At 40.3% G+C, this 27,062-nt stretch overlaps 1 protein-coding gene across 2 annotated transcripts in view; it reads right to left on the bottom strand.

Moving 5' to 3' along the window:
- Window positions 1-234: 234 nt before the first annotated feature.
- The window catches only part of SOD2 (superoxide dismutase 2), a 204,740-nt gene continuing 177,912 nt past the window's right edge, over window positions 235-27,062 (bottom strand). For both annotated transcript variants that reach the window (XM_044069704.1, XM_044069700.1), the window contains exon 5: window positions 235-619. In XM_044069704.1, coding sequence (XP_043925639.1) covers window positions 474-619 — 146 coding nt within the window. In that variant the 3' untranslated portion in view covers window positions 235-473. The remainder of the gene's footprint in view (window positions 620-27,062) is intronic.

The raw sequence follows: 27,062 nt of genomic DNA, 5'->3' as shown, positions 1-27,062 counted from the left end.
TGCTCAAAATTTTTTTTTTTTTACTTAAGTCTCATTATCCCTCCTTTTGTCTATCTGCTGCCTTATATATCCAACAGTTAAAGCATGATATCCAAGTGAGGGATGTTAATATTTGGCATCAGGTCTACATTCATCTTGCAGTACTACTAAGTAATGCATAGCACACGACTGGCAAACTCTGGGAAGAAAAAAAATCAGGTGTTAAACAATGACATAAATAAACTGAATTGCAAGTGTTTATCAAATTTTTATTCCAACAGAATTTACTGAAGAAATCATTTAAGCAGATTATAGCAAGTGCTTTTCACATTTTATAGTGGTGGCATCAAAAACCAAGCTCGCTGTTGTATTTCAAGAGTGGTTACTTTGCATGACCTGACATAAGTGCGTAGCATTTCCTTTACTCAACTAGTCTCCAAAAGTAGCAGTGCATGAAGTCATGTGGGATTCTAATAGAAAATTCAATATTAATTTTATTTTCTGGCAGCCCGATATCTTTCGGTCACATTCTCCCAATTAATTACATTCCAGACGGCTTTAAGATAGTCAGGTCTCACATTCTTATACTGTAGATAGTAGGCATGCTCCCAAACATCAATGCCTAGCAAAGGAATCAAGCCTAAAAGTGGAAAGTAGAAAATAATTACACAGCATAGGCAAATGTTTAAAGAAGCAAAAAAGTTAGCAATCAGCAACTAGGTAGCAAAGTAGGGTCTATATTAAATCATTGAAGAGTAAATTCTGCTAACAGTTATTCAGACAGAAAAACAGCGAATGTATGTCTCAGCAAACTTACACTAAATCATCGGAATAGCTGTAGCTGGCCAACATCACAAATGTGAAAATAACCCAAACAAACAAAATAAATAGAAAACACCCAACATGAGAACACCATTTGTAATTTGTACAGTACATGCCTAAATCTATAAACATTCTCTCCTTAAACATAATACTAACACTTTTATACCACTTTTACTTGGCAGACTAGCACTAAACAAATATAACTTATGAATTTGACAATATACAATGTTTTACTTCTAGAACACTGTCAGTGTAATACCCTTCGGTTTCATACAGTAAAATGTATAAGCAATTCATTTCGGATTATTTCCTCACTTATTGCTGATGTAATGACATAGTACGTAGCCTTTACTTGAGGTTGGTCAACTATGGCTAATCGATTATTTGACATTCTCTGATACAAACATTCGCTGAAACGCAAGTTTGCTGTTGAATAGCTGTTCACGGAATTTACTCTTCGATGATTTAATATAGAACCAGCAAAGTACATTTGTGTTACTCTACAGCAGTTTTGTGCAGATGAAGTAAGTTATACAAATCATGCTTTATTCCCCTGTGACACTCACTAGACTTAATATACTAAACTACCACATTTTATGTTGCAACGCAAATTCACATAGATTAAAAGAAAAAAAATAATAAATTTGTTATAATCTTGTAGCATGTATACAGGTTTTCTTAATTTTCATTCACCAAGACAAAACCCAAGTAACACACAGTCAAACAAGGAAACTGAAAAAGCTTCCAGATTCACTCAAAAATGTTTTTGTTGGAACTTTAAAACATGCAGAAATTAATTTATTTTCTACAGTTAAGCTCCTCCCTCAAACGGACAAAAGTGTTTAACTGTACAAAATAAATTAACTGCCTAGACATAGTAAATCCTTATTAAACTTAATTCTGATGGCTGCCAAAAAGCAATTACTAGAAAATGGAAATCAAAATCTAAACCAGCTTTACTTGAAGTAGTGAATATTGTAGTAGATACAACAGGAGGGGGAATCTTTGTGGCTTTCTCCTACCCTTTTCTAAAGAAAAAAAATAAATGGAAATTGTGAGAAAAATGTTTTGGAGGAGGAATGAGGTTTGTGAGAAGGCAAAAACTGAATAATTTATGTACTGTTACTTAGATTATACGATACATAACTAATGTGAATTATGATGTTTGTAAATATGAACTTAATATGGTTTGATTACTTTTATATACATGCAAGTTTGCCTATGTCACAAGTGATAATTCATTAAAGGTGCTTAAAAAGAAGAAAACATAAATCAGGACGATGACCAGCAAGAAAGTGAAATAGTAAAGTGGGAGAAATGAAAGAAAATCACTCCCTCATATGTAATGTAGAGATGTGAACCATGGTTCTGCTTTAAGTGGATGAAAAGACTGGGAGTTTGTGTTAAACTGGTAACAAAACTTAAGTATAAAACTCACTGTTAAAATGTTTAGAAGGAACACTGAATGGACTGAAGTAACCAAGTAAAAGTTCCTGATGAAAACGACAAGCTATTTTGTTAAGTTCTACATAGTAGGAGTAGGTATGTTAAAGCAACCTCAATGTGCATTTATCAATGACTGTTGTATAAGTTTACAATCTTAAGGAAAGCATTTTTTCCTTGGTCTGGAATGTGACCAGGCTTTACAATGCAACAATATCAGAAAAGCTGGAAAGAAGCACGTTGATTGTGTCACTGTTATCTGCTAGGGGCTGTAAACCTGTACTGATCCTTTTTCAGTGTGCTCCTAAACATTGAGAAAGTGGTGTTTATGCTTTACAGTTCTCCCTCAAATTTATCACAGTAAATTCAGTCTTTCAGTCCACTTCAGGCAGAGCCACACTTCACATCACCTCTATACTACATCTAGGGAGAGTGATGCTTTTCACTTCTCTCACTTATTTACTAATATCATGGCTGCTGGTCTTCATGATCATCTTGATCTCCCAACACCATTCTTTGGTTCAGATCCACAGTATTTCTGATTCTTAAAGTCATTTCCTGGGCTCTTCTGTCACTGTAGCCTTCTCATTTGGAACAATGGAAAGGCTCTGTATGGGCTCATATTACATTATATTACATTGTATATTTATTTATTATGATTGATATAAAAATGGAAACCATCTTTACTGATCACTTATGTCTGGCGATTAGATTTATACAAATGAAAAAATTAAGCTACATACTCACCATAACAATACGACTGGTGTTGTCTTTTCATCTGGTTCAACACGTAGGTAGTCATTCAACCTTGCCACGTCATTACAAAGCACTGGTTCCAAGAGCTCTGACTCCTCCTCAACCATAAATTCCCTGTCCTGCCTGAGCCAGATCAGACAGAGTTTGCTGACTGACCACAAAAGGTTATAAGGAGTACATGCATCTAAATAAGCATATCTGTTTACCAGTAAGATAAATAGAAAAGAATAAACACCAAGACAAAAGCGGGCCAGACAGGGTTCACATGTGATCTGGCTGTGCCCTAAAAGTAGACTGACAATTTTGTTAGGGGAAAGGTGGGTGAGGAGTTGAACCAGACGAAAAGACAGACATTATGGCAAGTACATAATTTGTCATATCCGATGTCTTTTTTCGGATGATTTAAGATGTGGTGCAGATTTCCAAGCTACCCGATTAATATTTGGGTGGTCTCAAGGAAGGATATGTCTGAGAATGGCAGAACTGAAGGATGTGTGAATCCTGAATTGTACACGTAATCTCTAGTGAAACAAAAGTGCTGCTGCACAAATGTCTCTAATACGAACTCAACTAGCAAAGGCTGTAGATGTTGCCAAAGCCCTTGAAGAACGCTCTTTAGGCTTCGACTGTAGAGGTAAACCCAGTGAATCACAGACACAGGAAATGCAATTAGTAGCCATCACGAGTAACTTTAGAAACACACCCAACTTTTTCTTAAAAAAGGGATATGAACACCTGGTCAGATTCTCTGAAAGTCTTGGTACGATGGAGACCCAAGGTGTCTGCGCAGGTCTAATGCATGTGATATATGTTGCCCTTTGAGAACTTGGGAAAGAAATCTAGTAAGTCAATCTGTTGATTTAAATTTGATTCAGAAACCACTTTTACGAGAAAGGATGCGTTTGTCTTCAACCACACTATCTTTTATGGAAGACTCCTTTCCTGATCTTTCATAAACTGCCTGAAATTCTGATACTAATTTGGCAAAGGTGATGGCAATCAAAAATATAGTCTTCCAGGACAGGAATTTCACATCTGTGTGTGCTGCAGGTTCAAAGGGTTTCTGAGTTAAGGACTGTAGCAAAATGGTAATGTCTCGGGCAAGGACTGGATTATGAACTGGAGGCCTCAATAAAAATGACCTTTCAAAAAGGCCTTGGAGATTGACAGAAGCAATGGGAGGGTTACTGAATCCAATGTGAAAGTTTGCAATGGCTACCAAGTTTACTTTAATTGGCAAATAACAGGATCTTGACATGAAGGTTCCAAAAGGAATTTTGAGTATTTTTTGGAACAGGTGCTGAAAAGGGTACCTAGACCATTATCAGACGTCCAAATAGAAAAGTGCATCCATTTGCTCTTGTCTTTTTAGTAGAACTCCTCAGAGAACAAAATCATTTGTAATACTGGAGAAGAAAGCCTGACATCTCTGGCAGTTGTTAAAACTGGGGAAACCATGAGGTCAGTTTTAGGGTCTGAAGGTCCAGTAGAGGCATCCTGGAGGGGTGTGTGAGGAGATCTGGGAAGGGATGCAGCATCCATGGTGGGCGAACTGAGGCCATAGAAAGGGGAAACATACCTGTTGAGGGCCAGAAGGGGGCAATTAGGATTACTTTGGTCTTGGGAATAAGAGGAATGGGGGAAGATATAAAGTAAATTTGGGGGGCCAAGAATGGACTATAGCATCTCTCATTGACTGACACTATGGAGAATGATGGCAAAGTAACTTCTGCATTTGTTTAGTTATGAAGCAAAACGGTTGCAACAAAGTTGCCCCCAGTGGTCGAAAAGCTCTGTTGACAATGTTTTGTTGAGACCCCGCTGGTTAGGCAGTAATATAGTTCTGCTCAGTTTGTCCACTAGGGTGTTGGATATTCCAGGTATATGCTTTGCTACTAGAAAGTGGTTTGAAGACGTCACCCAATGCCAGATTCTCATGGCTTCTCGGCAAAGACAGTATGATCTGGTTCCACCTGGTCTGCTGGTGTACCAAACTACTGACATGTTTTCTGAATGTATGGCAATCACATCTTTGGGTAGATGGTCCTGAAATGCAAGGACTGTTCTTAAATACAAAAGACTGATGTTGGTTGGCCTCTAGTGGGGACCACATTCCTTGGACCATTCTCCCAAGGAAATCTTCTCCCCACCCAAGAACGGAAGCATCCATGGTCACTGAAGCTTTGGGTGCTGGAGAGAAGTGTCTGCCCAGAGCGACAGTCAGATGTAATCCACTACTGGATATGGTTCCTGCATACCTGCAGGAGTCAAATTTTGAGGTGAAGGGGATGAAACCTCTGGGATCACTGTACTACTAATGTCCACTGTAGAATGCTCGTGTCATATCTGGCCAATGGGACAATCACTAAGGAGGAAGCCATTAGCCCTAGAAGTCTTAATATCCGTCGAGCCTGGGGATAAAGTTGATTAAATATTTGAAATCCACTGATTTGATTGAGTTTATCTGCAATGAGGGTAGCTTTACTATTTGATGAACAGTATCTGTCAGCCTGTGACTTCTATACACTCGGTAGGCTATAACTGAACAGGCTATAATTTGTGGTTCTTTATGGTCGATAGAAATAATCAGGACAGTCAAAAGTTCTCGCAGGAATGACTGGTATGTCAGACATAGATCCCTGGAGGTAGCAGTTAAGAATCATCCAGATGTGGGAATACTTTTGATCCCCTGAAGCCTGAGAAAGGCCCTCACCACTGCCATTACCTTGTTGAACACCCAGGGGCAGTACTGAAAACAAAGAGCAGCACTCTAAATTGGAAGTAACTGGCTCCTAGCCAGAAAAGGAGAAATCTCCTTTACTACCTCTGGATCTTTATGGGATGGGAAGGTATCTTGGAAATCTATAGAGCATATCCGATCATCCTTTCTGAGAAGGGTCAGAATCGACTGAACTGTGATCTGGAATTTTATCTGTTTTACCAACTAATTTAAATATACAAAACTGGTCTGAAGTCCCCTATCTTTTCTGGCACTAAAAAGAACCTTGAGTAGACTCTGGATTCTAATTGGTCTTAGGGAGACCAGCTGGATGACTCTTGACCAGTAACTTCTGTTGCTTCTAAAAAGTGAATTGAAGAACCTCTAGAAATGATCCTTTGCACCCATGAATCTGAAGTTATATATTGCCAGGCTAGAAGATGCAAGGAGAAGCATCCCCAGAATGCCTTCAGAGTGCAGCAACCAGGTGAGCATTCAGGGATTCTGGAAAGGCTTCTGTGTGAATGGACCATATAAACCTTGATTTTGCAGACCACTTCTGCCTCTGGGGTGACATCCAGTGGAACTGCCTCCACCTCTGCGAGGCCTGTACCCATCAGTGTCCTGGTAAAAGCCTTTACATTTTTTGAACCAAATCTTTCTATCCCTCTAATTCCTGAAGGATCTCGGAGGAGTCTTACCTTCCTGTTTACTTGTGGTAAGCATGTCCCTGACCTTCCTGTTTACTTGTGGTAAGCATGTCCCCAACTTTCAGTCCAAAGTACAGCACTCAAAACGGGTATTGAATGATGTTCTGAAGTGTTCTGCAAAGTCACAAAGCCACATCCTGGCATGACTATGCATTGGAATGCCAGTACTTACTGCACCATCCACTGCACTGGACAGCAGTCTCATGGATATATTTGTAGTAGTTTGAAGGGTTGCAACTAGGACTACACAGTTTTTGGGATGCCCGCTGGTAAGTTGCCGCCAAAGTTCCTTAATCAAATCCCTCTGGAACAGTGTCATGCAAGCCACATAATTCAGCACATGAATAGAGAAAGTGGCTGAAACATATGCTCATTTCCCCAATTTGTCCAAAGCCCTAGACTCCCTGTTAGGGGAATGAACAGAGGAACACTCATTGCACAGTTCCTTTTTCGTGGCTGCTGCTACCATCATGGCATCTACAGGGGGACCCTTAGCCCAGAACTTTATATACTTAGTAGCAGTTAAAACTTTATCTGGCTTTTTAGGGATAGGTTTTGACACATCAGGCTATTTCCAAGCTTTTTGAGTATGGCGGTCGACTAACAGGTCAGGAGGCAGGACCACCCAGGACTCTGGAGGGCTGGATCCAAAGGCTTTAAGATACATGGACTCATCAGAAGGGACTTCGGTGGACCATCTCCCACAGTTTCATCAATTCTTGGATGCCTGTAAAGGAGACATCTTTGAGGGGTGGGATCTTTCAGAAACTTCTCCTTCATCTAAGTCGGTATCGGACTCAGAAAAGGAGTCAATATGATTCCACTTACAAGTCCTTTTCCAAGGAACGTGCCTTGGGACTCCCAAAGGAGACATCAGAAATGGACAATGGACTTTAGGGTTGAGTAGTCTTGAAATCTAATGAATACATCTGCCCCAGTCTACTGAAATGAGAAGAGAAGGGTACAGTCGTCAAAGGGAGTCTGGATGGATCCAAGCTCTGGGAGTGTACCAGATGTCTTGGTACAGCCAAGTCCCTCTCCACAGCCTGGAACGCTGATCCAGCCATTGGAGCTGAAAAGCCAGCCAAACTGGAAAGGTCAGAAGCACTCTCAAACCCAATGGCTGAAGGCCCCAAGGAGGACATTGGAACCAAGCTGTCAAGTGCCAAGGCCCTGAGCAGCAGTCAAGGCTTTGAAGGTCTCAGAGTCAAATAGAGCACCACAGCCACGACACCCTGGATCCGGGACTCAAAGCATCGAAGTTGAGTGAGTGAGGGAAGAAGCTGAAACCAAAGTTTAGAGAGCTACTGACCGACACTGGTACCACAGGAAGACTGGATGAAAGATACACTGCCTCTGGGAATGGGGACTGGGTAAGAAAGCTGAAAAGACTGAATAGCTGGGGATAGGGGGTGGCACTGATTCTGGATTCTTCAGGGATGGAGCTGGGAAGGCTCCCATTTGAATCTGAGTTTGTCAGCTGAATGATGAGATTTCAGTGACACTTCTAGTGGAACAGCCAGATCTGGAAGATGACACTACTGAAACAGGTTAAGGTCCTTTCTGAAAATTAGATAATGGAGCCTAGAGGAATTTATCACAGCTGGAGTAAAAGACAACTTAGGAGATGGAGGAGTGTGGATCAAACTGCCTCAGAACTTTTGGTGCCAGACTTGTAGTATCTGTGGGGTTGGGAGACCTTGGACCTTTCCTGAAGATCTTCAGGATGCTTGGATTTACCTTTATGTTTCTCTATTTAGAGCCAGCTCTCTCCTTCTCATCGGATGGAGAAGAGGAAGTGTATGCCTTTGGATCAGAGGCTATAATGGACCCAGTCTGAGGAGACAGACCTCAAGTATGAGTTTTTCTTCACGTCCTTGTAGGGCTCTGGAACTGAAGGCAGCACAAATGGAGCAGGAAGCTTGAACATGTGTAAGCCCCAAGCAGTATACACACACACAGTGTGGATCTTGGGGGGGGTATGCTCACAGGAAGAGCACTTTTTGAAGCCCAAGGACATGACAGCTTAGTAACTAGAAAAAGACTACATTGAGAAAAAAAATGTAATGTAAATTTATCACTACTAATTACTCAAACACAAAAGGAAATAACTGCACAAAATGTCTAAGAAAACACTAAGTCTACTGAAAGCATATTTTAAAACATTACTAATTTTTTTAACAAGGGTGAAGGAAAAAAAAAACTCATTCACTCTATTGTGATTCAAAGATGAGCTCTGTCCACACATCTGGCTTTCACAGGCAGCAAATGAGATCTGGGTTGGATCAGGCAGGATGGGGAACTATGGGTAGGGGAGGACTCAGCTGTCAGATCAAATGCTTTGGCATGAGGCGCAGAGGTTGGATCAGACCTACCAGCATGTTGAATCAGATAAAAATACATCAGATCAAACCATACTGACATTTTCAGTTGCAAACGAACATCACATATAGGGCCAGACTCATTAACACCTACACTAACCATACAGAATCCATATTCAAAATATATCCCTACCACATTTTATGTTCTTTCTAGTTACTCAAACATTATAGTAAGTGTACATGTCTAGACTTTGGGGTAACATTTATGAAGCCCCTCAATATTTAAAGCTGTAAGAAAATCACTAGGAAAACAAAATTAGGAGGAAGAAAGTGGTGAGTTATTCTTGTGCTGTCTGTTCACTCACAGCAGAGTACACACTGTAGGCGATGATGAATCCCAGGGATAATGTTCTATACAGTCATTGTCCATCAAACATTGCATAGTTGATTCAATTCCTGCTTTCCCTTAAACCTTGGTCCTCCTCAAAAACATGTATTAGCACAACTCTTACTTCTCTGCGATTTGCTCCTACCTTTTTTAAAGATCCCACTTCCAATTCTCTTCTCTCAGATACTATATTCACTACTTCTAGTAAGGTTGGTTTAGACTTTGATTTCCATGTATGGACCTTCTTTTTGTCAGAAAATTGAGAAGTCCTCTTCAGTTTGCTTGCTCACGTTTTGTTGGCATTTTTTTGTCTCCCCCATAAGCTGTTTTGTACCCAAAACATCTTTAATTCAAGGAAAAAAAAATGAAGACAGCTGGATATAACAATTTGACTAACACCTTAACATTCCCAGATTGTCAAGATGATTGCTTCTTCAGTCTGGTATACAAAGAATATTTTCCACAAGTACCCAGTGCCTTTTATTTTTTACATTTCTGCTTCAAATTTGTCAGGAAAAAGTTATGTACTCACCATAACTTTCCATCTGAGTAGTTATACTTCATTTTTCTGCAACCTGTGGGTATACAGATCTATATCAGATCAGAGCCGGCAACATTTTTCTAGCATCTGCTCTAAGCTCCTCCCCCTACCCATAATACACCACCATCTCCTATCTTCCCTCAGATCAAGTTTGCTGCAACTATACATATTAGCAACTCAACTAAATAAACCTAACATGTTTACGGACGTGAAAAGGTCCGGGGGACGGAGGGTGGGAAGGTTACAGAAAAATGAAGTATAACTAATCAGATGGAACGTTATGGTGAGTACATAACTTCTTTATCAGAAGTAGTCAACTTAATTTTATCTTCAACCTGTGGGACAGTGTCCCCAGCTATTCAACAAATCCTGGGAGGCCCTCATGGAAGGATATTCCTGAGCACCGCAGAACCAAAGGATGCTCTCTGGAAATCAAATCCAACTTGTAATGGGAGATGAAAGTATGAGAATTTGCCCAAGTTGCTGCTGCGCAAATGTCATCCAAAGGAACCTTAGACCAAAAAGCAGCAGAAGTAGTCATGGACCTGGTAGTGAGCTTTAATCAGACCAGGAGGAGATAACCCCTTGGCTTCGTAAATGTGTAGACTGCAAAGAGTGATCCATCTGGCTAAAGAAGCCTTGGAAATGGCCTTGCCCAAATTAGGTTTGGAAAATGAGACAAATAATTGATCGGACTTACGGAAGGACTGTGTTCTATGAAGGAAGAAAGAAAGTTGTCTATGAACATCTAACAAATGAAGTTTATATTCCCCTTTGTTCTGAAAATTTGGAAAGAAAACAGATTGTTTTATGTTTGATGATAGAGATGCCACTTTGGGTAAAAACGAAGGATTTGTATGGAGTGAGACCCTGTCCTTACAGAAGGCCAAATAAGGAGGCACGGCAGACAAAGCCTGCAGCTCAGAGACCCTCCTAGCCAATGTAATAGCCACTACAAAGGCCGTCTTCCAAGACAAAAACTTTAAATCCACTGATGCAGCAGGTTCAAAAGGAGGAGATACTAATGACTGGAGAACCAAAGTGAGATCCCAAGGAGGAACAGAATCTTTGATGGGAGGACGCAGAAGGAAGGTGCCTTTTAAAAAAGGCTTTACATAGCCTAGAAGAAGAGAGTGCAATCTTATTTTCACCTGCATGAAAATTAGAAATGGCTGCCAGCTGTACTTTCACTGTGGAGGAGCTATCTCATCGCTGAAAAATACTAGTTAAGAATTCCAACACCGCTGGAACAGGGGCTGTAAAAGGATCCAGGTTTCTCAGAGAGGCCCAGATAGAGAAACATCTCCATTTACTGTGATAGACCTTCCTAGTGGAATCTTTAAGATAAGCCACTAGTATAGATTTTACAGGGGATGAAAGAGTGCGAGTCCTGGCAATCAAGGGAACTGGAGCAGCCAAGCTGTCAGCTTTAGACTGTCCAGATTGGGAGGATAAGCACCCGAAGGATGAGATTAGATCCAGAATCCACGGAGATGCTAGAAGAGGAGACCAAGAGGAAGGGGAACCAAACCTGACTAGGCCAGAATGGGGCAATGAGGATCACTATGCACTCCAGTCAGCAGGCTTTCTGAAGAAACTTCGGAATGAGTGGTAACGGTGGGTAAGCATACAGTAACCCGGGGGGGCCAAACATGGACTAGAGCGTCTCTGGGGGCATCCCCTGGTGAGGGAATCAGAGCGAAGAACTCGCTGCACTTTGCGTTGGAAGGAGATGCGAAAAGATCGCAGCAAGGCTGTCCCCATGCAAGGAATAGCTCCTCCGCTACTGACGGTTTCAGAGACCACTCATATGGCATCAGAATAGCCAGACTCAATCTGTCCACTAAAATGTTGGAGCGTCCCGGGATGTGCGTTGCAATTAGAAACAGACCGGTGGAAATCACCCACTCCCACACTCTCATGGCCTCGCGACAGAGGATAAGATCTGGTTCCCCCCTGCTCTTTGATATACCAGACAACCAACAAACTAAAGGAAGGGAGGAAGAAATACTAGCAATGGTATTTAATTACCACAAGAGTAGAGAGAAAAGTCGTACCACCAATGGTACTAAGATTACCAAAGGGTAATTAAGAAAAGTCAAAAGGAAAGGGTAAAGACTAGCAACAAAAGATAGGCAAAAAACAGGAACATTGTTTACAGGAAAATCCTATCAAACTCTTAAATATCAAAACATGTTTGGCTTAACTGAGAGCGGACTTGAACGCGACTTTACGGCTAAGTGGCAAACAAGATCAAAGGTAACAGAGCGAAGGGTACTATGGGTAAAGGCTTAGCTCAAGAGTTTTTGGCTGGTGTGAGCTTGGTATAAGGCTGACTTGGCTCCAAGGACGAACGGACATCCCATCAGGGATGAATGAATGAAGATGAACATAATCAGATCTGCTATTACACAGCTTTAGGAAAGTTCGGAAGAAATCAGCTTTCAGCAGGGTAACACAGGTAAGGGACTGGAACTTCATTTGCAATACTGAGAATGTACTGGGGGCAGTGTGGGGGGAACCTAGAAGGGAAAATACAACAGAGGGAAGATTCCCCAAGATATTTATGAAAATATTCAGCATGAAAAATGTAAATTTAGCAGTACAAACTCTGGCAGAATTTGTATATTACTCCCCAAGGTACAATAACTGGGCTAGACTGGATAGAAATTCACAATAACATATGCAGCTGATTGAAAGCTTCAACACCCATCCTGTAATTTTTATCAATGCAGGAAATTAAAGTGAAGATAAAAATGCAGTGTTCGTCTTTTGCCAGTTAGGGGTTGCCACAGCGGAACTCCAGTCCGCTAATGATTGGCAGTAGATTCTTTATAGTGCCAAGTTGCCAGCCAGATGTCCAACCTTCAGTGAAGGCACGCCCATTCACGCATGTCTTTCAGAGACCACGCGACTGCGGGGAGGACATGCAGACTCCACACAGAAGGCACTGCAGCCAAGAATCAAACAGGAGAACCTCTTGCTGTGAGGCAACAACGCTACCGCTGTACCACCGTGGCTTCAATGAGACTGGTGCTTTCCTCTCTACCTGTTGAGAGGAATTTAAGGAAAGGTTATTGGAGAAGATACAAATTTCTTCAAAAGTGATGGCGAGTGGGATAAAATAAAAATAGAAAGTTTAAAATAAAAATAGAAAGTTTAAAAATAGGATAGAAATAAGAGAAAGATGCAACTAAGAAAATTAGTTTTATGAGCTATGATACAGAAATTGGAATTGCCTATACACACAGCAAGGCCTTGCCTAGTCCAATTATGGTGGCTGTGAAAAAAAAGCAATTACTAGAAAATGGAAATCAAAGTCTAAACCAACTTTATTAGAAGTAGAGAATATAGTAACAGAAATAAAACTGGAATGGGATCTTTAGAAAACAGCAGGAGCAAGTTACACTGGAAAAAATGTGAACTGTGGGAACAATACACAGAGAAGGAACTAGGTTTAAAAGAAGGCAAAAGCTGAATGAATGATCTATGTAGTGTTTGACAATGACTGGAAAGATAAGCAATGTATAATGTTTGCAACTAAAGTATCAGTATGGTTTGTTTTTGTGTATATAAATGTATGAATGTCTACGTCGTACGTGACCAAGATGTTTCTTGTTAAAAAAAAAAAAAAAAAAGAGAAAGATATGGCCAAGTAATAAGAATTATTTAGAGGGGCTGACAAAGGGTAAAGTATTGCAGCACAAGGAGAATCTCAAAGAGGTGCAACTACAGAGTACTAAAAATAACAGATTTGGATAATATGCAGGAGTTTAGAAAGCCTCCTATTAACTATTTTTGAAAACTCTAGCGCACAAAAAACTTTTAACACAAGGAATTAGACAACAAACTAGAAAGAGTCATCTCTAAACTTGGGGAATCAATAAAAAGGACAGAAAAAAAAAAAAAAAAAAGAACCTGTACATGTATTTTGGAAAAGCTACAAAAATTTCTATAAAGCAGAGGAATGTTGAAACCAAGAAAGCGCACAAATTAAAATATCTATGGAAGATTAATTATGCTAAGGTTAGAGGTATAGGAGTTTCAACTACTAATAGTGTTCACCAGTGGCAGTGGTGAGCTTGGAGCAGCCTATCTATCCCTGGAGGAGTGTCCCCAGCACAAGAATCTGGTAGCCTGTTGCAAAAAAGAAAAAAAAAAAATATGTATCCTGGTTTCCCATCTTTCCTGACCTAGAGTAGTCCAAATGCAGGCTTTGCTGAATTCTGGACTTTTGGAAAGTTCCTGTGTTGCCCATTTCCTTTCTTGGATAAAAGGAAGGCTTCTTTGTTCACCAGTGGCAGTGGGGAGCTTGGAGCAGCCTATCTACCCCTGGAGGAGTGTTCCCAGCACAAGAATCTGGTAGTCTATTGGCCGTTTTGGGCCAATTTCTAGCTCTTTCAAGTCCCCCTGTATAAAACCCGCTTTAGCGCAGCAGCAGGCAGCACCGCTTAATTGGGTTTAAACCATTCTCGGCTCCACAAAGTCTGCTCTTCACTTGTTCCCTTAGAACTGATCTAGTTCTCTTAATAAACACTATTCCCACTCTAAAGCCTGGCACTTGCTCACTAAAGCAATTATACAAGTCAGCACTAAAAAATTAAAAGCACTACACCCTCACAAACCCCCCTTGAGTACTTTGTTCCCCATTGGCCCTTTTTTTCAATTATAAAGGAATTTCCAATACTATTCTAGCATGTCCAAAGGTCAGTTGTCAATCTCCTCTCCGGTCCAACCGGTGAATCTGGGAATCTTGAGGCAATGTTACAACTGCCTCATGTATACAGACAACACTCTCCTCCTCCCAACAAATTCCAACACATGTGAGAGATGCAACCATATAGCCAAACTGGAGGCTAAGCTCTCTCAACTCCGTACTGGTGTAGTCAGTCAGGAGGAGAAGGAAACCACACTCACTACAATTCCAGTCTCGCAGAGATCTACCACGACAGCAAACCAAACACAAACACACAAAAACATACTCAGAGGCTCTAAATAAAAATCTACCTAAGCAGCAGAGACCTCCAAAGCAGACACCTAAGCAACCGCTACCCCAATACAAAACAAGTGCAACACATAGCTCACAAAGCTAGTGTGCCGAACAGTCACAGCCCTTAAGGCTAAACACACCTGATACACTTGTAATAGGCGACTATCGTCAGGCACACTGACGTCCCGCTCACCAGGCTGAACAAGGAGAAGGTCATGGTGAGCTGCCTGTCGGGCGCTAGGAACAGCCACATAACACAAGCACTCAGGCCACTCCAAGGCAAGTACAAATATGACTCCGTCATTGTCCATGCTGGTGTGAATGACCTGAGACGTACCTCCCTGGACTACATTGAGAGACAGAGGAGCTCTCTGAGCATGTAGCCCAGGCCGGTATGACCCTGACCTTGAGTAGCATCTTACCCTCACCAAGAATGATGCCACAATATGAAGACAAGATGATCAATTTCAACAATTGGCTTAAGTATTGGTGTCATTCAAAGGGGATCCAATGCCGGTCTGCCTGGGATGACATGCTCAGCAAGCCACGATGCTTCGTTAGGGACAGTTTGCACCCGTCACCCCTGGGCTTTCAGATATTGGCAAAGGCTCTTGCCACCCCCATAGTGCTTTTTAGGCAAGGCTCAAAAGACAAACCCACCTCCATAGGTATCACAAGGGATAAGAAACTAAGAGTAATGCTACTCAACGCCAGAAGTCTAAACCTCAACATGCACGCACTCGAAACTCTCCTTAGCATGGAGAGCATAGATATCTGTGCAGTAACAGAAACCTGGTTCAAGGCTCCCGAGAGCACCCCAGCACTACCAGGTTATACCTCATACCATGTTTTTCTGCCCCAAAACTTGGACCGAACCACAAAAGGAAGGGGAGCATCAATATTAGTCAAAGATACCCACACCTCCAGGTTGGTAGCACAGCACGAAGCATCAGAGACTATCCATGTGCAACTAACAGTGGGTAAAACTGCCTTCCAGTTTATAGCCTGCTACAGACCACCCTCCCAAACCCAGGAACCCCACTCGTCCTTCCTGAGAACACTGGAAAATATGAAGGTCTCTCCAAACACCATTATATTGGGTGACTAATTACCCTAACAGACTGAGAGCATTACTCTAGCTCCAACACCCTAGCCCAAAGGTTCCTAGAATTTATAAAGTCAAATGCTATGGAACAACTTGTTGCCACTCCCACAAGAGGGGAAAACATACTGGACCTGATCACCAACATGGGGACTCTATGCTCCAGACCAGAAGTGTATCCCTCACTGGTAAGATCAGACCCTAAACTAATCTCACTAGATATTCACATCCCGACCCCAGCCCCTGCCCAGAAAACCAGTGAAAAACTTCTCTAAAGCAAATTTCACACTCCTCAAAACCGAGGTGGAATCCTTCAAAGCCCCCGGGCCTGTGGAAAATACGGCCCAGACTGCAGAATCCTTTATAAATGCATTCTATGAACACCTTCAGGAATGCATGGATCATGCAATCCCAAATAAAACCAAGACCCAATCCTCCAAAGTTAGGCGTCCTGTCTGGTGGACCCCAGCCATAAACAAACTATACAATAGAAGGAGGAAGCTACTACATGGAGCAAAATCCCAAAAAGGGAAGGCATCTCTGATCAGTATTAGCAAAAAACTATGGGCACTCATAAAATCGTCTAAGGCCAGCTTCGAGAGAAAAACTGCACAGGACACCAAGGATAATCACAAGGCTCTCTCTAGTTATGTTACGAACCTGGGTGGGAATTCCCAGATATGCTCAGAATTAGTCCAAAATTAGTCCAAAATGACAAAATATACACCGAACCCACAGACATTGCCAACATCCTAGCTGACAGGTTCAGTGCAAACCCCCCCCCTTCCCCACCAAAAGGGCAAATCTATCCCAGCAGAGTGCTGCCCCCCTGACATCTCAGATGCTCAGGTAAGAGCCACCCTCTCCAAAGCAAAAAACACAGCATCAATGGGACCAGACAGTGTCCAGGGCTGTGTCCTACATAAACTCCAAGAAGAACTAAACCAAAATATAAAACTACTGTTCAATCTCAGCCTTACTACAGAATATGTACCCAAAGAGTGGTGTACAGCAACAGTGGTCCCTTCTCCACAAAGGTGGTGCCTCAACGGATCCTGGAAACTATCGCCCCATAAGCTTGACTAGCTTGGTCTGCAAAGCTATGGAAAAGATCATCATGGACCTCATAAATAAAGATATTGGGGACCTACAGACACTGGATCCTACCTAGTTCGGCTTTAAGGGAAGATCCTGCCTCTTAAACCTGGTCGATTTCTTTGAAATAGTCACCAAGGCCATTGACGAGGGGGAAGGTGGTCCACACAGCCTACCTGGACCTTGCAAAAGCCTTCGATACAATACCCCACTCGAGCATTATAGATAAGCTCACCAGCTTAAATATAAACCCCTATGTCACTAGATGGGTTGCAAACTGGCTCAAGGACAGAACCCACATGGTTAGAATTGCTGGAGCCATATCAGACTCCAAACCAGTTACAAGTAGCGTCCCACAAGGCTCAGTCCTGGGACCTCTCTTGTTCGGCATATATTTCTCAGAGGTACAGGCGAACACGGAAGGACTGTGGCTGACCAAGTTCGCATATGACTGCAAACTGGGTGCCATAATAGACTCTCCAGCCGACACAAGCATCCTACAAAAGGGCCTCAAAGAAACAGACAACTGGTGCCAGAGCCATGGCCTCAAGCTAAACGCCAAAAAGTGTATAGTCATCCCCTTTGGCAAAAACAAAGTGCCCACAAATTACCACACAAGTGGTAATCCATTAAGTACGGAAGTAGTAATTAGGGACCTGGTGACCCAAGTTGATAGCAATCTCTCATTTGACAACCACGTGGCCAAAGTGGTTAGAAAAACATTTTATATAGCCCACCTAATCATGAAGGGATTCACATCTAGATCAGGGGAGGTCATCGTGCCTCTTCACTCATACCTCATCAGGCCCATAATTGAGTACAATGCACCTTTTGGGATGTACCTTACCAGACACCTGCAGCAACTGGAAAGACCCCAAAAGTACCTCACCAAGAGGATCAAAGGGCTCAAACAGATGCCATATGCTGTCCGGTTAAAGAAACTCCAGCTCTACTCAGTGGCATACCGCCTGCTCAGAGACCATCTGTGCCCGACGTATAAAGCCATGTCCAATCCGGAATTAATGGACATGCTGCACCTCAGAAAATCCAAATCCCATTGAGCTACACGCTCGAGAGACTTTAACCTCAGCACTGAAATAAATAGGACATGCTGGAGGGACAGATTCATAACCCAGAGGCTCCCTTCACTCTGGAATAAAATCCCAGTCCAGGTTAGGCAGAGTCCCTCATTGACTCTCTTAAAAAGGAATCTTGATGAGTGGATGGGAGATGGTAGGTTTACCCCGGGTATCACTTCTGTGTCACTGTTAGACAGAGGCACAGTATACTAACCTCGAAAAAGGGCATAGCAAAATTCATTTAAAATGGGTGGCAAAAGCCAAACACACTCTGGCTAGGCTTATAAATGCCCTAGGGCAGATAGCCTAGTATGAACCTATGAACCTATAAGAAGATGAGGTAAAAACAGTGATGTATAATTCATCTGCAGGAAAGTCTCCAGGAAAAGCTAGTATTCCTGTGGAAGTTTGTAGGGGGAAAAAGTTATAAAGATCAGGAAGATTTTAACAGCATCTTAACAGGAGGGGAAGCAGACATCTTGGAAGAAAGCTGTGGTGGCTTTATTACCCAAATATGGTAAAAACCTGTCAGACCAAGCTTCATGTAGACCCATTTCAGGTTTAAAAACTGTGATAGACCCAACTGTCTATACTAGCTAAAAGAATGGCAAAGGCTTACAAAATTGATAAACATGAACCACTGTGGGTTTGTGGAGGGGAGGCAAACATTTAACATTACTAGAACAAGGATGATCCAGAGCAAAGACGACTGCAAGAAAATACCCCTGCCTTTGGTGGGTCCTGATGCACATTTGACAGAGTAAGCTGGGATTTTACGATAAGGCAATGAAAGCCTTTGCATTTCCTAATCCAACAAAGCTAATTAGAAGTTCAGATGAAGGATCTGAGGTAAGAATTAAAGTGCGAGAGTTCCTTTCTGATAAAGTGACTTAAAGGAGGAACCAGGTAGGTGTATCCCTCTTTCCACTTTGCTTTTTATTTAGAACCACTGAAAGAAAATATGGGACTCCGAAATTAAATATAATTGGTACAGTAATCAAGAAAATGTTAGCTTTATTTTCAGATATTCTGTAACTGATAAATCCAGAAAAAGACATTTCAGTGTTATGGAACATTCTGAGACAGCGTTAAGCGTTTTGGGGATACAAAATTTATAAAGTAAATTATGTACCCGCACAAAAATTGATTCTGCAATCCCCATATTTATGGGGACAAAGCAAAATGACGTACTTAGGATTATGGATTAAAAAGACTTCCGTTATGGTTAAGAATATGTGGGAAGACAAGTGATGATGCAAAAACCTGAGGAACTGGAAGCTATTGTTTATGGTTAGTAAAATGAAAGCAGTGAAAATGTCTTTAGTCTCTCTAGTTTTATACATGGGTCAGGCAATTTTTTTTATCAGCCAAAGGAGTTGTGGACAAAAAGAGTTGAAGGAATTTATATGCAAGGGGAAGCAAGCAAGAGTTAAGTGTGATAAGATTATCCTTTCAATAGGACAGGGTGGTTTAAGATTATACAATTTTAATGGATATTTCAGAGCTACACATTTAAGGCTTTTGTGTGCATTACTCATACATTCTCCAGTTAGATTCTTGGTTGGGGTACCTTCTGTGCGGAGTCTGCATGTCCTCCCTGCGGTCACATGGGTTTCTTCCAGGTGCTCAGATTTTCTCCCACATCCCAAAGACATGCTGTAGGTGGACTGGACACTAAACTAGCCTAGGTGTAGGTGTGCCGGGCTAGCAACTTGACACTATAAAACTCCACTATCAATTGTTCTGTTGACCGCTGTTCCACTGAGGTGACCCCAACCAGGAAAACCCGAAAGATGGTGCATTACTTGGTCTTTGCCCATACTGGACAGGACATCTGTGAGAGAGCAGAGAGCGGTTATGGTGCTGCGTCCAGACTAGAATCCATGCTGTTATCTCTGTAAATAAGCAATAATTTGGTTGCAAATAAAGTTTAATATTTTACCTAAAGTGGGTAGTACCGACACAGGCCAGTATTGTGAAGCAGTAGACTGCTTTGGTAGTTTTGGAACAGGAGTGATCGTTGCCGTTTTCCACATCTGCGGCATAATCTTTTTAGCTGAACAGATGTTGTATATGCAAGTGAGAGGGTAGGAGATTAGGTCTCTATGAAGGTGAATAAACCAAGGGGCTAGGTTATCTGAGCCTGGGGGGAGTATCTATTTGTATTTCTCTCTTTGGTTCTAATTTTTGTGAAGTGGAACAGTGGAATGTAAAGAGGGGAGGAAGGTGGCTGCAGGGCTAGTAGGTTTCTGTTGGTGTGGCAGGTTGCTGAACTCAGAGAAAGTCAGTACATAAGAGACCGTTTGTGGTGGCAGTAGAAAAGGAGTTCAGGGGAGTGGAGTTGTACTTGTTTTTCAACCAGTCAACAAGTAGATTTCTCTCCATAATCTTTTATGTTTGGATAAAAGTGAGATTTGTTTGCTTTGGTAGTAGAATTTTTATGTCTGTGGACAGACTGCTTGGGTGTACTATGTAGTGAGGTACACTTGGCATGTGAATCTGTGGCATAGCTGCATTTCCAACTGTGCCATGCTTTATCACATAACTTGAGGTGTTTCAGTCCGTTAGATATCTAGACATGTTTAGGAGGTCAAAGTAGCCTTTGTATGTACAAAGGGAAATAATTTTTAAGCTCTGAAGCAGCTAACAACCTTACCAATACCCTACTGAGGTCTTATGGCAAGTTAAGACCAAAGGTGGCAAAGTGTTTATTTTTTTTTAAGGTTAGTGATACCCTGAATGGTTCTGGGTCTGAAGGTGCTCAGTTTAGGTTTACATATGTACTGAGAAAGTTATGGGAGAGTGATCACTGAAAGAGGTTGCATGTATGGTGACAGATATCACTGTAGGATTATTAGTTGTTACAAGATCTAATAAGGTTTGCCTATTGGACCAAGGGTTTGGTCTAGTGGCTTCAGTGTTGATTTGGGCAAGACTAATGCTGGCCAGAAGTTGATTTATGAATGGCTATTGATCCCAAGTAATTACGAGCGAAGTCTTCAAGAACTCAATTACAGTTTCTGGAAACTTTGGCATATATTTACTGGCTCGGGATACTGAATTTTGCAGAAAGGCTTTTGCAGGTAGGTATGCACTGTCTACAAAGGGATTTTGGTAATTTGTTGGAAATTTAAAAGGCTCCAGTTAGGATCAGATTCAGAGTTACTTCTAGCTTGTGCAACAATGGTGGATTAAGATAAGTCTTTGAAGAGAATTAATGCTCCTCCCAGTTTTTTTGCCCTTGTAATCTTGTAGGTATAGTTTGGTATAAGGTGGTGAAGACTAGAAAAGTCAAGTTTCAACCATGTTTTGTAATAGCCATGTCAAGATCATGTTGTACGGCATAGGCATTGATTTGGTAGATTTTGTTCTTGATGCTGTGGGCGTTAAATAGGTAATATGATGCCGTTTACTGGTTTGAGCTGAAGCATTAAAGTATTCCTGGACTGGGCTCAATGTTGCCTTTTCGCAGAGGTACAAAGACAATGGGACTGAATTTGAGTAGTGTTTTTGGAATTTGTATTTTTGGGTATATTGGGGTTTTCTACCAAAATTGGAGATGGAAGATATTGGGACATTGAAATTAGAGATGGGAGACACTGGGATGCCAAAATGTTTGATGTATACGAGTTGGGTGTGATGTGAATGTTTAATGAAGTGTGTGTAGGTATTAATATAGTCAGATAGATGAAGTTCAAGTAATAAGAAGAGTGTGGAAATTTGAATGCAGATCATTAAGAACCACCACCATCATACAGATTATTATATTCAAGAAGTTGCAGAAAGTATTCTAAAAACTAAGCCAACACAAGAATAGAGGAAGGAGATTTTGTCAATAGGTATGACTGGATCTTCTGCAGTTTTCTCCACTAAATTACAGCCCTCTGTTGCCAATTTTCTGTACTCCTACTTCCAAAGGATCAAAAGCAAATAACTAGAGAGGGAAAGATAAAACAGTGGGATGAGGCCACTTAGACATTTATACACTGCAGGCTAGACTGCCTTCCTAACAGGTATTTATTATCAGAGCATAGGGAAACAGAAAAGGAATCCTAAGTTAAAATACCTGGTCAGTTTAGAGTTTTTAATTGAATCTAGAACACAAGCTGCTGCTAAAAAAATGGATAATTAGAGCATATATAATATTACACAACAACTATAAGAACCAGAGAAGGTTACAAAAGACTGGGAAGAGAGACTGGAAAAACAATTTACACTAGAACAATGGGAGGACATATGCATGGCTTCCAAGTATGTAGCAACATCCAGAATATTTTGCGATTTCTTAAATGTTTGCATATGTATTTTTATACGTCAGACAAAGAAATTTTCCCCAAATACACAGAAAATGGAGGGGTGATTGGGAAGAAAGGTAACTGGGAACATACGTTTTGAGTGTAATGAGCTGACAGATTAAAAATTCCCTACAGAGTATGCTGTCAGAAATGTTGGTTGAGCAAATGGGTGTAACCAAGGAAATGACTCTTGAGCTGTGTACCTGAATTGCCCAGATATATAGCAAGGCCTTGTTGAGCTTTATTTGGTTGGCTGATAAAAAAGCTACTAGAAAATAGAACTCAGTCTAAATCAACTGTGCTTGAAGTACTGAATATTATAAGAGAAAATAATTTGAAGAGGGATTGTTAACAAACGGAAGGAGCAAATTACATAGAAATAAATGTAAATTACAACAATGCCTGCAGAATAATGCTCAGGTGAAAGAGTGAGGTTTAATGTGAAGGCAGGGACTGAAGAAATTATGTAATGCTGGTCTGATGACAGTTATACACAAACAATATGTGAAGTATAATTGTCAGTAAAATTAAAAAAATGTTAATATTGTTTATCTGCATGTTTGCCTACGTCTCAAGTGATAAATTTAATAACAGAGTTTAAAAAATTAAATGTGCACCAGTTGTAGTAGTGAAAAAGCTGCTGCAACAAATACAAAATTAAAAGTAACTTGTATACTAAATGAAAGATGGATAGCAAACATCTGGTTGTTTAGTAATACAAGACCGGAGGGAACAAAAAAAACTGCTACCTGCAGGCAAATTAAACACACATTAGTGACTTACAGCAAGTGTTCTATAGCTCAAATGAGCAAATCTATACTTGACTGCTTCAAAAGAGGTCAGAAACAGCATTACACTTTTCTTAGTGTTTGATCTACTGCCCTAATAAAAACATGTATATAGTTCTAATGAAAATGAGACCAGGTTCAGCTGGGACAATGTTACAAAAGTTATTAAAAAAGGGACAGGAATAGACCATGCATGAACAATTTGAAAAGGAAAAATGTATGCAAGTAAAATTAAAAAACTTGTCACAATTTGACCTACTGTTCAGAATGTTTATGTGCTGGTAGACAGGAGGGGGTGGGGGCAGGAAAAGGAGCCAACTTGGTTCCTTAGTCAGAAAAGGAAGGAGAGCAAAAGAAAGCAGTTTTAATATTAAAAAAGGTATCGGAACAAAAGTTCAGAAAAATGAAGGCTAGGTAAGGAAGATTTACAACGGTGAGAGGAGGCTAGTAGGGTGTAAAAACTTCACTAGCTGCAGTATACATTACACCAAAATCATGGAAATGGGATATAAATAATATGAGAAACGTTATGGTCCTTCATCAAGGATCTACGATAGTGGCTGGAGACCAACTCTACAGGAAATAATGAAGAGGTCTCTGGATGGCCAACATATCACAGAAAATAAAATGAAGGTAGATACTTGGAGAAATATATTCATGTATTTGGATTCATTAATGAAGAAAGAGAATTAATTGAAATTTACACATGTTTTCATGTAAATGTGGTTCCTGGGCAACAGATTTTGCATATGGTAAGAATACAGTAACATGGTGCAAACTACAAAATTATCCACTGATAATATGTACAGGTGCTTGGTCTGAATAAGTTTTGTAAACAAGTAAAATACTATTAATGATCAACATTAGCATCTTTCAGTATTTCTTGTGATAAGGAAGAAGTTTAATGATTGGGTAGAACTTTCAAGTGTTATTAGGCTTGAATCCAAGTACCAGAGAACTTGCAATGGATTGGGACAACTGTAAACCAAAGATTACAAATGTGATCACAATAAAAACAACCATGATATGGGATAACAGTTACAACAGGAAAGCAGAAGGCTTAAAAATGAATTTACAAATGCAAAAAAAGAATAAGTAGAATTCAAAAGATTGAACAGCAATTTAAAGAAACCAGAATGTCCATGCAAGAGTACTTGGAAAATTATGAACATGGCAATGGGTTTAAACCAACTATTTCTTGCCAACAACTATACAGCAACCAAATTGCTGGCTGGCTCACTGAGGCAAAAAAGAATTAATGGAATTGTATGACAGAAGTGGATCTAGGAAAAATATGAACGTAATGGTTAATTACAGTGCACTAAATACAGTGCAGAGGCCAATACTAGCATGCAAGAAATGAACTTGAGACTGTTTCAGCTTCCTCAGTTAATAGAAGTAGACAGAGTGGTATTACCACTGAAAATAAATGGAACACTAAAGTAATAAGAAACCATAATTCAAGAAGAAACAAAAGGAACAAAGTGCCCAAGGACTGCAACCAGCAGCAACCACTATAACTGTAAAAGGGCACTTGGAGGCACCAGATGAAAGGAGACACCACTTCAGAGGTTATAAGGTTTTAAAATAAATCCTTTACGCCATAAACCATAATACAGGTTAAACTCCTGCCAAGTGTAGAAAAAGAAGCAACTGGTGATAGTAAAAGTCTGGTTAGTACTTAATATTCTTTACTGGTTGGGAATATGCCCTTGACCTGGAAAAAAGCAGCAGTGGTAGTTATACAAAGAGGGGAAAGAGCCTCTGGGCTCAGAGTCAGACACATTTAGACTTTGAAACAAGACTATTTGACATGGACAAAAAATGCAAATAAAAGATGCTGTCAAGAAGGAAGTGGGGCACTGGGGATCCAGGCCAGTTTAATATCCCAAGAAGAATTAAAAAGGAATCTGTGTGGGTTTAGAGAGGGATGGCAAACATTTGATAACATTAAAAGAACCTTTACAATTCAAAAGGATGCACTGGACAATAATATACTAATGTCAATAGTCTTGAATGCCAAAAAAGCATTTGATAGAGCTAAACTGAGAATTTATGAAAAGATCTGTTCAGGCACTGGGATTTCCTCCGATATGGGCGACATCAATGTTTAACTACAGAGAACCTCAGTCTATGGTGAAGTGTGGTAGTGAATGGTGCAGGGGTGCCCACTTCCCCCCATTACTCTTTACTTTGTTTTGTATCTCTGCCTAATGGCTTAAATACTATAAAATAACAGAATAAAATTGAGGAACACTGATAAAACATATTTCATTCACAAACCAGGCTACATGATTAGTCTAGAAAATTAAATAAAACTTATATTTGATAAAGTGAAATATTTTACTAGCACTGCAAGAAATGAAAGTAAATGAAGCAAAAGCTACAGTAACTGAATATATACCAACACATTACACGATAAAGAACTTCCCCTTTTTTGTGCGTTATAAAATAAGATACTTTGGAATTTGTAATGTGTAGCAAGCAACTAAAGAAATGTGGGAAGAAATTACTAAAAATGTTAGAAAGCAAGCTTAGATTAAAATTACTGACAGACAGACAATAAGACTTATAAAAGCCTAATCTTTGCAAATTGCGTGCATCAGCTGAAGATAAAATACTGAAAATTATGAAAAAGGAAATAAGGAGTTTTTGGGGATAAGAGGACAAAAAAAGTAACTGGAAAAGCTTTCACAGACAGATGGATCAATCATTTAATTTACAAAACAATGAAAAAAAAAGATAGAGCCCACAGGAACTCTGAACTGTCTGGTTTTTGGATGACAAGCCAATGATCTATATGGAATGATGCTCTGTCTACTACCTTGCCATACTGTGACACCAGAAATAGGGATTTAAAATGGCTAAAAATCCACAATTTTAGTATGACAATTGCTTTGGAGAGATCCAAGAAGAGTGAGCCAGCACATTTTGCCATACTGTTCCCAAGAGTGATTTTATTTCCCCAACATCCAGTAGGGATGCATCAAGTTCCATGGTATGGTCTAAAATTACACCTGATGTTTGAAATGAAAATTTGCTAGGTGAAGCAGGAGCTGTGAATGGACACAAGTTCAACTTTTTTTGTAAACAGTGCAGCTAAGAAGCTACAAGACAGCAATTCAATTCAAATGAGACCCATCTTTATGAAGTGGTATGATGGCCAGTTTCCAAATTAGGGTGACATGACCTTATTTGGTGGGGCTGATAAGAGTGGTGACCAGGTAAACAGCACCAGCAGATTTATGGGAAGTCAGAAAGATGACTAATCAATGGCAAGCACCAGCAGATTTATGGGAAGTCAGAAAGATGACTAATCAATGGCAAATGATGCAGGCGTCTTTCTATGCAATAACCAATAGAGATTATCTACAGAATGAAAACAAGAGTGTTTATGACAAGGCTTATTCAGTCCTTTTGTTTATTGCAATATGGTACAAAAAAATGTGTAGTGGTAAAGTTAAGAGCAAGTTTCAGCAGATGAGGATACTATCCCAAAACATGTTACATACAAGAAAAAAGCGCTAGTGGAAAGTTGACAACCTACAAAACATGTTTAGGATGTCAATACACAAAGTACTACCAAGGTTGCTAAAAAATGACCAAGACTACAGAAATGCAACTTAAAGGCGAGTTATAAACCAATATGATAGCTACATTTAACAGAAATGCTGAAATCATACTTACCTGCTTGAGCAGCAAGATCTGCTTAAATTAACAGGGTTATAACGTAATTACCAAAGATACAAATGTACCGATTTTGATGCATGGAGAATGATCAAGACATGAAAATTAAATGAAAAAACTGAATAAGGAAAACAGACCCATTTTCATTTCGAGAATTTTGTTTATAGTGATTATTGTTCAAAGTAAATTAACTGATGGTGGCAAATCAAAATACTAGCAAGAACACAAGGATCTTCCTTTAGGTAGCTTTTAAGCACTATTCTTTGAATTTTTTTTTTTTTACATTCCAGTTCTTTGAAAGTGCTTGAATGACTATGGTTGGTATTCAAAGGCAGTTACACATTTTC

The sequence above is a fragment of the Protopterus annectens genome, chromosome 1.part0 (assembly GCF_019279795.1).
Source record: "Protopterus annectens isolate FY-2018-M chromosome 1.part0, PAN1.0, whole genome shotgun sequence".
NCBI lineage: Eukaryota > Metazoa > Chordata > Ceratodontiformes > Protopteridae > Protopterus > Protopterus annectens.
This window is presented reverse-complemented; position numbering and strand designations above follow the sequence as displayed.